At 49.0% G+C, this 12,310-nt stretch overlaps 5 protein-coding genes across 5 annotated transcripts; 4 read left to right on the top strand and 1 right to left on the bottom strand.

Annotated features, from left to right (window-relative positions):
* The first annotated feature begins 404 nt into the window (after positions 1-404).
* On the top strand, positions 405-4,466 carry EDB82DRAFT_320777 (Endonuclease/exonuclease/phosphatase). The gene is made up of 3 exons (XM_025738335.2): positions 405-570; positions 617-4,149; positions 4,199-4,466. The coding sequence occupies exons 1-3, from the start codon at positions 529-531 to the stop codon at positions 4,302-4,304; spliced, it is 3,681 nt and encodes a 1,226-aa protein (XP_025593106.1). The 5' UTR covers positions 405-528; the 3' UTR covers positions 4,305-4,466.
* A 643-nt stretch (positions 4,467-5,109) lies between these two features.
* EDB82DRAFT_320817 (CRAL-TRIO domain-containing protein) lies at positions 5,110-6,974 on the top strand. Its single transcript, XM_025738334.2, has 2 exons — positions 5,110-6,050; positions 6,100-6,974. The coding sequence occupies exons 1-2, from the start codon at positions 5,387-5,389 to the stop codon at positions 6,495-6,497; spliced, it is 1,062 nt and encodes a 353-aa protein (XP_025593105.1). The 5' UTR covers positions 5,110-5,386; the 3' UTR covers positions 6,498-6,974.
* A 1,011-nt stretch (positions 6,975-7,985) lies between these two features.
* Positions 7,986-10,261, top strand: EDB82DRAFT_320792 (BCS1 N terminal-domain-containing protein). The gene is made up of 3 exons (XM_025738333.2): positions 7,986-8,757; positions 8,803-8,965; positions 9,016-10,261. The coding sequence occupies exons 1-3, from the start codon at positions 8,236-8,238 to the stop codon at positions 10,230-10,232; spliced, it is 1,902 nt and encodes a 633-aa protein (XP_025593104.1). The 5' UTR covers positions 7,986-8,235; the 3' UTR covers positions 10,233-10,261.
* A 252-nt stretch (positions 10,262-10,513) lies between these two features.
* On the top strand, positions 10,514-11,450 carry EDB82DRAFT_514817 (NO signaling/Golgi transport ligand-binding domain-containing protein). Its single transcript, XM_025738332.2, has 2 exons — positions 10,514-10,882; positions 10,931-11,450. Exons 1-2 carry the CDS (start codon positions 10,662-10,664, stop codon positions 11,370-11,372), a joined length of 663 nt encoding a protein of 220 aa, XP_025593103.1. The 5' UTR covers positions 10,514-10,661; the 3' UTR covers positions 11,373-11,450.
* On the bottom strand, positions 11,451-12,310 carry EDB82DRAFT_514814 (Apc13p protein-domain-containing protein). Its single transcript, XM_025738330.2, has 2 exons — positions 11,946-12,310; positions 11,451-11,890 (listed from the first exon to the last, which is right to left on the bottom strand). The coding sequence occupies exons 1-2, from the start codon at positions 11,946-11,948 to the stop codon at positions 11,582-11,584; spliced, it is 312 nt and encodes a 103-aa protein (XP_025593102.2). The 5' UTR covers positions 11,949-12,310; the 3' UTR covers positions 11,451-11,581.

Raw genomic sequence — 12,310 nt, 5'->3', positions numbered from 1 at the left:
CATAGCTCTACAGTGTCCAGACACACATTAGATACACTCCATTATGACATAAGGGTGGCTTAGCCAGCTCGAAATTGTGAGAGACCACGCAAGACAACTCGCAGCAAGATCGACACTGAAGCCACGAGCATAATAGGGGACTCTGGAGAAAAAAACAAGACACTTCTCCAAAACATCCCTCGCTTTGTTTGCATTCATTTTGACCACGATACCAACCGGACGAAACTGTTTTGGCCATTGCACGGCCCCTGTCATTAACATCACCCACCCACTCCTTCATCGATCCCCAACTGTTCCTTGTCACTGCCCAGCGCCGACTTTTGGGAGCTTAAGTTTACCATCTCGAATTTATTTACACCGATTAACTGGCAGCCTCACTACTTGTACTGCTTCTTTTCCAACGCCAGGCCTAGATTTGGCTTCAACTTACATCCCGTTGATGCCTTCATGAGCGACTGCTAGGCGTGGGTGTAGCGGGTATAATCACCCTCGACCCTCGCTGTCGAGAGGAAGCTTTGCTTTACCATCATGGAGCCTACCAACGGCGAAGGGCCTGATGGCTCTTCACTTGTACGCATATCTCAACACATGGTTGAACAAATCTGACAATTACTAGAAGCCTGTGTCATCTTTGCGAGCGCGATTCGAGAATATGGGCACTACGCCCAACTCCAACGTCAGCAAACCTTCCGATATCCCACCTGCTACCACAACAACTACGTCCGGACCGCCTTCACGACCCATTTCTCCCGCCCCGAAGCCGACCCGACTACGTGAATTCAAGCCCGTACAAGAAACACCAGCTGCCAGCTCTTCAACTCCAGCCATTCCTGCGAGACCAAAGCCGAAGCCTGCAGCACTGTCTACCAACCAAGATGCCCCTCCCCCGCCGATGTCCGCGAGACCAGTCCCGGCCGCAAAACCACAAACCGTTCAGCTTCAGCAACCAGCACCACCTATGCCTCCTGCTGTGACAGTCCTTCCACCTCAATCGCCTCCGAAAAACCGGGTTTCGAATCTTGCCGTTGGAGACCAACCTTCGTTCATAAACCCAGATGCTGTCGCAACAACACCTGCTACACCCACCGCTGGAGGGCGGTCCTTTAAGATTCCAAGTCGATCACTCAACACCTCACCATCATTTAACGCTCCTGTATCTCCTCGGCCTGGTGGCTCAAGACCACCGTCACCGCCTCCACCTAGACGATCTGGGGAGCTGAGCCGAACTCGTGAGCCTAAAGTGCCGCCACCACCGCCAGCGCCTCGTAATGAGAAGGCGTTGATTCCCGCGCCCAAGATGGGGTCGATTTCTGGCCCGACAGTAGCACGAATGAGTGATATATCACAGGAGAACTCCCCATTTAACAGCCCACCAAGCAGCTTTGGATCTGGCGAGGAGACACCACCGAAACTGCCAACGCGTCCAAGACCACAGTCACATATTGAGCAGCCCAGTAGACCGAGATCTGTGGTTGTCGGTTTCGATCCTCCTCCTGTGCATCATTCAGTCACAACTATGAGGAAGGATCGAGAAGAGGCCAATGGGATGTCTAGAGGCCACATTACTCCTCAAGTAACTGGCGAGCCACGACCAGCGTTACCAGCAAGGCCTGCAAACTTTGAGCCTCCCCCTCGGCCTCCTCCTCTGAATAACAACAATAGTAGCATGCCCCCTCCACCACGACCGCAAAGACCAGCTGCACCAACAGCAGTTCAGGCTATCGACCCTCCGCCTTCCTCTACACCACCAAAGCGAGTTGTCTCGACCCCAACGACACAGCAACCTCAACAGCAACAGCAACTTGCTGCTCCCACACGAGGGCATGGCAGATCAATGACGATAGACAGGGCATCCGACAGAACGCCCGCCGAATTCCGTATCGCCCCAACCACCATTCCACAATCAGCCGTTGCTGCTCCGCCCCCTAAACCAATACATTCCACTCCTGTCGTTGCCGCAAGAATTACACCGAATACCGAGGCTATCCATCACGTTGCCACATATCCAGAAGCTTCGAATACCAACCGACGACCACCATTCAGCAAACATGGAACTTATGAGATTCCTACCAAGTACGATGCGAGAAGCTTTGATGTATGTGGTGAACTCATATGCGCAAGCGGTTACATGACAAGAGTATGGAGTCTGGTAGATGGCGAACAAATCATGAGCTTGCAACACACCGAAGGAGTCAAGGCAACAGCAGTGAGCTTTAAACCCGCTGCGGATCCGCGAGAAGAGGGAAAGCGAATATGGATTGGCACCAACACTGGAGACCTGATGGAGGTCGAAGTTGCCACGCATGCCATAACGCAAAGCAAGCCCAATGTTCATGGCCGATGCGAAGTCATACGAATTCACCGGCATTGGAACGAAATTTGGACTTTGGATGAGTCGGGGACATTACTTGTCTGGGGACCCGACGAGAGTGCTGTTGCAAACATTTCCGGGCACCCTACTCAGAGTTACAAGGTTCCAAAGGGACATACACATTCCATGGTTATTGGTGACGAGCTTTGGCACGCTACAGGAAAGGAAATACGAGTTTTTGCACCAACAGTCGATGGACGAACACAGTTTCAGGTGCTCGTTCGACCTTTGATCGCTGATAATGCAGGCGAGGTTACTTCTGGCACTCTTGTCAAATGCCACCCAGGCAAGGTCTTTTTTGGACATGTCGATGGCAAGGTAACGATTTACAACACCAAGGATTATTCATGCACAACAATGTTGAATATTAGCACATGGAAGATCAACTCGTTAACGAGTGCCGGCAATTACATCTGGGCAGCATACAACACTGGCAAGATATGCGTCTATGATGTGGAGGAAGCGCCTTGGGTAATCCTTAAAGAGTGGCAGGGACACGAAAATCCCATCATGAAAATGGCAGCTGATCCCTCGTGCCCTTACTTCATGGACCGTCAACAAGTAATCTCGTTGGGAGCAGACAACAAGATTAAGGCATGGGACGGTCTGCTCGAGGATGACTTCCTTGAAGACTCGATGAAGTCGAAGGACACTCAGTACTGCGATTTTGACGAAATCCGAGCTCTGTTCTTCACCTGGAATGCTGGAGCATCTACACCATCAAGTTTACGGCACTCCCAGGGCGACTCAACATTCTTCCAGGATCTTGTTCAGTCAAGTGGCTCGCCAGACATTCTTGTGTTTGGTTTCCAGGAACTTGTGGACTTGGAAGACAAGAAATTGACAGCCAAACGATTCCTCAAACCGAAAAAGAAAGAAGCTGGAACTGACCAGGAACGAATGAGTCATCAATATCGAGATTGGCGTGACTTTTTGATGAAGACCCTCGACGACTACATGCCGGCAGATGACTTGTACCACCTCCTTCACACAGCACCCATGGTGGGACTGTTCACGTGCGTCTTTGTTAAATCACATCTACGAGACAGAATTCGGGGACTCCAAGGCGCGGAGGTGAAGCGAGGCATGGGTGGCTTGCACGGCAACAAGGGCTGCGTGGCTGTTCGGTTCAAGGTTGACGATTCTTCGATTTGTCTTGTCAATTGCCATTTGGCTGCTGGGCAATCCCAAGCGAACGCACGACATAACGATGTTGCTGCTATCCTCGAAGCCAACTTGTTCGCCACTGAACGAGATTCAGCAGCTCGTATTGACAGTTTCGTTGGTGGAGGTGATGGAAGCCTGATCATGGATCATGAGCTTTGTATCCTCAACGGTGATCTAAACTACCGAATCGATACCATGTCTCGTGATACTGTCGTTGCAGCAGTCAAGCAGAACAATTTGGGCAAACTTCTCGATCGAGACCAACTTTTGGTGGCGCGTCGCCGCAACCCAGCCTTCAAGCTTCGAGCTTTCGACGAGATGCCCATCACATTCGCCCCAACATACAAGTACGATGTGGGGACTGATAATTATGACACCAGTGAGAAGAGACGAAGCCCCGCTTGGTGTGATCGACTGCTTCACAGAGGTCGCGGCCGAATAGAACAGTTTGACTACAGACGTCACGAGGTTCGAGTGAGCGACCACCGACCTGTGACAGGAACCTTTAATCTTTGGGTCAAGAAGGTCAACCCCAGGGGTAGAGCAACGGCATGGATGGAAAGTCAGCAAAGCTTTGAGGATATGCGTGACAAGGAAACCTCTGAGGATAAGTAAGTTGTGATACAATCTTGAACACGGCACAGAGCTAACCAATCATAGGCTCTGCTTCCTGAGAGATATTTGCGGATTTGACGAAGCAACGAGCAAAAGGCTCATCAAAGAAAGATCTGCAAGGCGTGAAAACCGCAGCCCCGTGCGCACTTGAAGTGACTGACCATATCATACCATATCATATACCCAGACGGCATTGGCATGAATCGTACAAAACGGAGGAAACATGAGAGGCGCATGATTGAGTTGGATTAATGTATTAATCGGAGTATAGAGGTGAATTGGGGCGGTTTTGAAAGATAACGAATGTGATAGTTAGTATCACGGAAAAGGGCACGAGGAGCTGTAGACTACTTGTTTTAACTTTGGTATTTCTTGTCTTGTTGATAAGTTAGTACTTTAGACATTGATGCGGACACATAAAAATATGTGGACATTTATGATAGACGTTTGGTAAACCAAAGAGGCATTTGCAGAATGAAAGAGTTGAGAAATCTCAGAGTGATGGTTATAAATTATGTTTGCTCTTGTGTTCCGGGTATGTTGCATGGTATGCATTTTGATGATCAGGGGTTCATTCTCTTCTGCAAGAGACTAATTTATATAATTCTAGACAAATTAACCAGTTTGATTACCTACCCATACCATAGGGTAACTTTGAACCAAATTGATAGATCTTGAGCTTTATCTGAATCAATTGGTGTCCAGGTTAGGTGTCTCATATGATGAATACGATTACGAGCTTCAAATGCATGTCAGCTTGCATATGAATTCTCAGACCAACTGCCCCTAATTCTGCGAGATGGGAGATAAGATTCCCGTACAATCCGAAGGTCCCTTGGAAAATTAGTGGAATGCCCCTGTATTTGCAGGTATCGGATGCCGATCCGGGACTTGACTGCTTGCTAGGGTAGACTTTGATTGGACAAGGCAAGGTTGGGCTGGCTGCCAAGTCAGTTAGATTGTCGATGGTAAAAGGCGACTATTTATCTTCTCCTGAATCGACAAGACAGTTGATCTTGGAGCTTTCTCTTTTTTCTTTCTGTTCATTTTCTCTTGTGCGAGAAAAGGAATTGGCAGGAGATTTGGGTCTGATTTGAAGTCCTTTGGCGAATTTATCCAACAGAAACAGGTCGTCATACTTGACTAATTTCTCAGACGCAGTGAGCGGTGAGACTCAACAATATCAGACTCAACACTCACATTCTATCAGAGACTTGACCAAGACACTCGAAAATGGCAAGCTCGGCAGAAAACACCTCTGGTCCTCGCAAGACACCCATCTCCAGTCCAGGACCCAACAGCCAATCTACACCAAGGCCAGAGTTGACCGAGGAGCAAAAGACAAAGTATGAGGCTCTGCTAGTGCAGGTCAAGGGCTTCACTGAGATTGAATGCGAAAAGCAAGCCGACAAGGAGGACAAATCAGGTCCCATCACCGACCACGAGCGTTCATGGCTCACTCGTGACTGCCTTCTTCGTTATCTCCGGGCCACAAAGTGGACTGTCGATGACTCGGCCAAGCGGCTCAAGGCGACCCTCGCATGGCGTCGCGAGTACGGTCTGGAGGGCTTCACGCCCGAGTACATCTCTCCCGAACAGGAGACGGGCAAGCAGATAATTGTGGGCTACGATCGACAAGGTAGACCGTGTCAATACCTAAACCCGGCGCGGCAAAACACCGACACAAGTCCCCGCCAGCTTCACCACCTGTTTTACATGGTTGAGCGAGTGACGGATCTTATGCCGCCGGGCGTGGAGATGCTGAGTCTTATGATCAATTTCAAGCCTAGCAAGGAGCGTAAGAATACGAGTGTACCTGTGTCCGTGGCCAGAGAGGTGTTGCATATTCTGCAGAACCACTACCCTGAGAGGCTGGGCAAGGCTCTCATCATCAACGGTATGTAACCCTGTTCACATTTTCAAGAGCCTCAATTAACAGAAGTCAGTACCTTGGATCGTCTGGGGCTTCTTCAAGATCATCACCCCGTTCATCGACCCTGTGACACGCGAGAAGCTCAAGTTCAACGAGGACATGAAGCAGTACGTTCCTCCGGAGCAGCTATGGAGCCTCGACTGGGGCGGTGATATGGACTTTGAGTACGACCACGAGACGTACTGGCCTGCGCTCAACGAGCTGTGCCGCCAGAAGCGTGAGGATAAGTTCCGTCGGTGGGAGGCCGCCGGCAAGGAGATTGGTGAGAGCGAGGATTACCTTGCTGGTGGAACGGACGTGAGCATCAAGGGTATCAAGTTTGAGGGTGCTAAGGATGGTAAGGATGGTGTTAAGGAGGTTGAAGAGAAGTTGGCAGCGGCCAAGTTGGAGGAGCAGCCCGTTGCGGCTTGAGGGGATGGTACAATGCTTGGGCAGTTTGTGTCTTGTCGACAAGTATAACGGGGGACATGGCAGAGTTGCACATAATGTCGGATATAACGAGGGACATTGTAAAGTTGCGTCTCGTGGTGGAATGCGCAGTGCGTATGGTAGACTGGAAGTTGAGCCTCAATTTTAGATGCAACGTCGGTGCCTGTCCGTCATGCGTATTGCCCACTCTGGTCAATTGCATCATCTGAGAATTGCTTGATACAAATTTCCAAAAGTACATAGTGGGGAAGCATTGCGAGCCATTTCCATGTACAGTCCTGATGTTAGGGATAACTTAATATCTGAGGCCAACGATTCCACTTCTGGTCATTAATGACTCTTCTCATTACATTTTGCTTTCTCAAAGCAAGACCTGGCGAGCTTATACGTTCCTTACGTGATAGTACTCAAGATAGCTATCACCAATCAATCTCCAAAGAATTCTCCGATATTGTCTGACATGCACTCTACCACTTGAAAACGGTGTTCAGTGAATTGACAAACATGCACACAAGTCAGTTGACCAAGCTCGTCGTTATATTTCAACCAACCCCGCCTTTGTTATCTGGACCTGCAGTATGTATGTATGTATCAGGATGCATAACGGCAAGGCTGAATGGATGTCAGTTATCGTATTCGGTATGAAAATGATTGCACTGGACGACTTGTTTACCCTTTTTGAGTAAACACTGACTGACAGTGAATCAGAGAGTCAGCCTCTATTTTATTTGTCTGCTAGCTGTGTTGCTGCCTTCTGCCTGTTAACCTCCAACTGCAACCATTCAGACACTACTTCGCACAACACACTTGGGCAGAGATAGTGAGCAGCACAGCAAACCGTCGGAACAGGAAAGCTGCTGGCCCACACTTTTGCATCTTACATCCTATTTACTTATATCCACATTTTCCACAGCATCAGCCAAGTGTGAGTCAAACAAAGCGATAATAGGTCAACTGTAGCACAAACACTATCAGTCTTCCTAGGGGATCATTGATGCATATGCATGTTTACGAAAACAAGATGCGCACTTGGGAAAGAACAGTCATGCTAGTGCAGGCAGATACAAGGTGCGTGTCCTTTGTGCGTATGTGTGCGCGCATACTACGTGTGTGTGTGGGCAAGACAAGCGCGCGTGTGGCAACACTACCAACATGAACCAACTATTTCCAACATTACACCCCCTTATGAAGAGGAAGTGTCTGACTGTTACCTGGTGATTTTCGGTTTCCAAAGTTTAACAGTGACTTTTACCCTTCACCTTGCAGCTTTGAGTCACGTAAGGTAGGGTTCAAAGAGCGACCTTATTCTCACACAAGACAAAGGTTTTTGACTGTTATAAATGCAGGTTTCCGAATAGAAATGCTTGCCATGACCATAAGTGGAAGACAAGGCGTTCTTTGAAAACAGCCTCAGCCCTAAGACCCAGTCGTATCTATTCTGCCTGGAAATTTCTCAATCTCACCTTGTTTCCTGATCGCGCATGCTTTGCATGCAGTAGAACCATCCCATTACTAACCATAGGCTGAGGCTCTGGCCATCCTCTCGGGCACCTATAAGAAGGAGTCCCGAAGGCTTGGTGTGACCTTGCCAACACAGTTTTGCGTCTTGCATCCAAGTCATCGCAGCAGAGTGTTTTCAGAGTTGTCCAATAACCATCATTGCCATCTACACAGCACTCTACACCATCAAACGTCTCAGAAACCAAATTGTTTACCACAGATGGACCTTTCAAACGTTGGTAAGATGGCTGCGCCCTGGTTTAAGTCTTTGAACGACACGTCGCAGCCAACCAACTCGTCAACTACTCTCCCTAACATCTTGGACAGCGTTCTTAATACTGCGGGCCAAGCATCGCCACTTCTCCAACTCTTCCTTTTCATCTATCGGTTGGTTGGTGCGCAGCTGGGTCTGGACCCTTCCGTGCTCCTGACCTACCTTGGCTGCCTCTGGGGCATATACAAACTGTTTTGTCAGGTCTGGGCCATCGGAGATAACTTCATCAGTGGCTACCTGAGATGCACAGTATGCGTTACCGAAGATGACCAGATATATAACACACTCATGCAGTTTCTTTCCGAGCAACAAGATATCGCTACCAATCGGCATCTAGCTGCCCAGACTGTCTACAAAAGTGCTTGGGATGAAGAAGAGGATTCGGCTGACGTATTGGCAACGACAATGGTCGAAGACAACCAACATTCACCCAAGTATCTGAACTTTGCCAGTGATGCCGCCAGATGTGTAAGTCTATCGAGCATTTCCATTCAACAACACTGACAAATATAGAATCCACGATATGTCCCAGCCATGGGTACCACCGGATTTTGGCACAACCGTAAATTTTTCAAAGTTTACCGTAGAAAGGAGACTTTGCAGAACACTCATGGATGGGGAGGAGCTGCCAAGGACGTCGAAGAGCTTAAGATTTCCTGCTTCGGACGATCGACTGGTGAGTTTGATAGCCAGTCCGCCAACGTGACCCATCTAACATGTTTCAAGACCCCATCAAGAGTCTCTTGAAGGACGCTAAAACCACTTATTTTCTTGACACTCGATACAAGACGGCCATCTTCCGCCCAAGAATTAAAGAGAACCGTCGTGATTCATGGAGTATGTGGCAACAGGTTGCCAGACGACCCATCAGACCAATGAGCACCGTCATTCTGGAGAATCATGAAAAGCATGAAGTGCTCAGAGACATCAACGAGTATCTTCACCCAGCCACACCCAAGTGGTATGCTTCTCGTGGTATTCCCCTTCGTCGCGGGTATCTCTTCCATGGTCCTCCTGGCACCGGCAAGACCAGTTTCTCTTTTGCATTGGCTGGAGTTTTCGGAATCGATATCTACGTCATCAGTCTCCAGGATCCTACCATTAGTGAGGAGGACTTGGCTGTGTTGTTTACAAGACTCCCTCGACGCTGTATTGTTCTCCTCGAAGACATTGATACGGCTGGCTTGCGTCGTCCCAACGACGAAGAGGAAGGCGAAGAGACATCTGAAGACACTGGCGGCAAGGACGACGAGAACAAGAAAACAGACAAGCCGATCAAGAAGAAGAAGAAGAAGGCCAAAGCTAAAAGAGAGGTCGAAATTGGCAGCGACACAGAAAGTAGTTCTGAGGAGGAACGAAAACGTCGCCGACGCAAGAGACGACACAGACGAGACAGGGACAGTACTGGAAACAAGGGCACTAATAACATCTTGGCCGTGGAAAGTATTTCACTCTCTGGACTCTTGAACGCAATTGATGGTGTCGCTTCGCATGAGGGTCGTATTCTCATCATGACAACCAACAAGCCCGAGTCACTTGACGATGCTCTTATTCGACCAGGACGTGTCGATGTACAAGTTGGTTTCAAAAACGCGACTAGCGAACAGGCTACAGAACTTTTTTATCGCATGTACGAAGTATCACGAAACAAGCCCATGCCCATATCCAAGACTGGAGCAGCGGCGCCGAAGGCTCAGAATGGAAGCCTTCACGGTGTTGTCGATACCAAGGGACCGGCGACAGATGTTGACGATGACCTCCAGGAAACCTCGAAAGAATTCGGGAACCTCATTCCAGAAGATATGCTCTCGCCGGCTGAGATCCAAGGATTCTTATTGAAGCGAAAGAAGAGCCCAAAGAAGGCGTTGGAAGATGCCAAGAGCTGGATTGAAGCTACCGTGAAACAGAAAGAACTCAAGTCCAAGGTCGCAACAGTTCAGTAGAGGCTAAAGGGAAGACAAAGGAGAGTTGGTTTCTGGAGTCGTCACATGGACTTAAGGGTTACACTTCTTGTAGATTGACCAAGGTTCCTAGAGAATCGGTAGTGTTAAGACTAATTGAGGTCATGTTTTGTTTCATTAAATTGTTGTAATTCTCAATGTTGATGATAATAATAGGTCATCTTGACTGGAATGTGTAGGTGGATGTATTGTCAAGGTGAGCTTCGGTGTGGTTCGGTCAAGTCTCCACATGTACGTGCTACTGTACTTATCTCACCGGCCAGACAAGCCCACGTTTACACGTGCGACAATCAACCTCGCGACAAGACTACACTAGGACTTTTCCACATTGAGCGCTTGCAAGAGACAACCCGGAATCTAGAGTAGCTTCAGTAGCTGCAGTATGAACCAGCGACAGCGACGAAGCCCACCATGAGCAACCTTCAACCCCCCAACGCCGGCCCAGCGTCCACCCCATCACCCAGCGGCAAGGACGGCCTACGATACCCCAGCAATGGAAAGACCATCTACCACAGACCATTAAACAGAACCAAGGCGGCTGAGCTGAGCCAGGCCAGTTTTGCGTATCTGTTTGGCGAGATGGTGACGTATGCGCAGAAACGGGTCAAGGGCATCCAGGAGCTGGAACAACGGTACGCTGGATTCCTCTGTTCCCAAATTCGAAGCTAATAAGTCTACAGTCTTAACCTACAAGGTCATTCTATCGGCCTCAAACTTCTGGACCTCCTCCTCTTCCGCGAACCAGCGCGCACGCAAACCCGCCCTCTAGGCATTATTCAACTGCTACACTTTATCAAGCAGAACATTTGGCAGCACCTCTTTGGTCGACAAGCGGACCGTCTCGAGAAGTCTGCCAACCCCGAAACGCCCGACGAATACCACATCATCGATAACGAGCCCCTCGTGAACCAATACATCAGTGTGCCCAAGGAAATGAGCCAGTTGAACTGCGCAGCGTTTGTAGCGGGCGTTGTGGAGGGTGTTTGTGACGGAGCTGATTTCCCTGCCAGGGTCACGGCGCATACAGTCGGAGAGGGCGACATGTGGCCTGGAAAGACAGTCTTTCTTGTCAAGTTTAGACCAGAGGTTTTGGAGAGGGAAGGCTTCCTGGGCAAGAATTAAGAAGTGAGAATGGAGTTAATGGAGTTATTTACGACTGGTATGGGATTGATTGGTAGAGGGACGTTAGCCGTATTTGTGTGGCGATGTGATATCTGGCCATTGAATTTAATACTGAACTATCTCGGTTCGAGTTGTGTTATCTTTGTATGAAGATATGCTATCCCTCAACGCCTTGCCCAAAACATAGTGACCGTAAGCTGTAAATCTTTCTATCGCGGCAGAGCGCTTCTAGCACCCTTTGGCTTCCCACCTGTTCCAATACTGGGCCCCTTATTCATGAGCTCCGAGAGACCCAGATCCTTCCACGCAGGCTCCTTGGACTTTTGCGTTGCTCGCTGAATACCAAAGGCGGCGTGCTGATCGGGAACAACGTCGTCTTCGTCCTCAGGGTTAATAGGCTGATGCATGGGAGGAACGTATATCTCGTCATCGGGGAGTCTGTCCTTGCAAAAGTCCTCGAAGAGGTCTGCGTCACGGGCGCGGTGCATGTGGACAAATGTGAAGGAGGAGTCTTTATTCTGAGGAGTATCAGTTAGTGGTATATCCATTAGAGAGGGTTTCATATAGGCGTACCATTTTGAGGAGGATGAAAGAGAATGAGGTTGTCTTGACTTTGTTTGTTGACGTCGTGAGGGACTCGTTTCCACTGGAGCGGAACGGGATGCGGGGTGTGGGGCCGACTCTCACTCACTGTACTACATGTACAAGGAATTAAAGGAAGGCAACTGAAGATGAGCGGAGACGCCGGCAGTTGATATGTTAGTGAGCTTGACTATTTACCGGGAATGCTGTTGACTTGAGTAAAAGTGCATAAGTAGTTCCATTATAAGGCCCTCAAATTAAAGCTGTGTGGCTGATCTCGAGATGACCTGGTGTTATAGAACACCGGCAGGTACTAAAATGTTTCATGGTGGGGGTCCATGATATTTCCTTTCCAC

Source organism: Fusarium venenatum, assembly GCF_020744135.1.
Source record: "Fusarium venenatum strain MPI-CAGE-CH-0201 chromosome Unknown EDB82scaffold_4, whole genome shotgun sequence".
NCBI classification, from domain to species: domain Eukaryota; kingdom Fungi; phylum Ascomycota; class Sordariomycetes; order Hypocreales; family Nectriaceae; genus Fusarium; species Fusarium venenatum.
This window is presented reverse-complemented; position numbering and strand designations above follow the sequence as displayed.

Coding starts and splice junctions, on each gene's coding strand:
- EDB82DRAFT_320777 (XM_025738335.2), top strand. CDS start 529: ATGGAGCCTACCAACGGCGAAGGGCCTGATGGCTCTTCACTT. Junction 571..616: donor GGCCTGATGGCTCTTCACTT/GTACGCATATCT, acceptor GACAATTACTAG/AAGCCTGTGTCATCTTTGCG. Junction 4,150..4,198: donor AAGGAAACCTCTGAGGATAA/GTAAGTTGTGAT, acceptor AACCAATCATAG/GCTCTGCTTCCTGAGAGATA.
- EDB82DRAFT_320817 (XM_025738334.2), top strand. CDS start 5,387: ATGGCAAGCTCGGCAGAAAACACCTCTGGTCCTCGCAAGACACCCATC. Junction 6,051..6,099: donor CAAGGCTCTCATCATCAACG/GTATGTAACCCT, acceptor AACAGAAGTCAG/TACCTTGGATCGTCTGGGGC.
- EDB82DRAFT_320792 (XM_025738333.2), top strand. CDS start 8,236: ATGGACCTTTCAAACGTTGGTAAGATGGCTGCGCCCTGGTTTAAGTCT. Junction 8,758..8,802: donor CCAGTGATGCCGCCAGATGT/GTAAGTCTATCG, acceptor TGACAAATATAG/AATCCACGATATGTCCCAGC. Junction 8,966..9,015: donor CTGCTTCGGACGATCGACTG/GTGAGTTTGATA, acceptor ACATGTTTCAAG/ACCCCATCAAGAGTCTCTTG.
- EDB82DRAFT_514817 (XM_025738332.2), top strand. CDS start 10,662: ATGAGCAACCTTCAACCCCCCAACGCCGGCCCAGCGTCCACCCCATCA. Junction 10,883..10,930: donor ATCCAGGAGCTGGAACAACG/GTACGCTGGATT, acceptor ATAAGTCTACAG/TCTTAACCTACAAGGTCATT.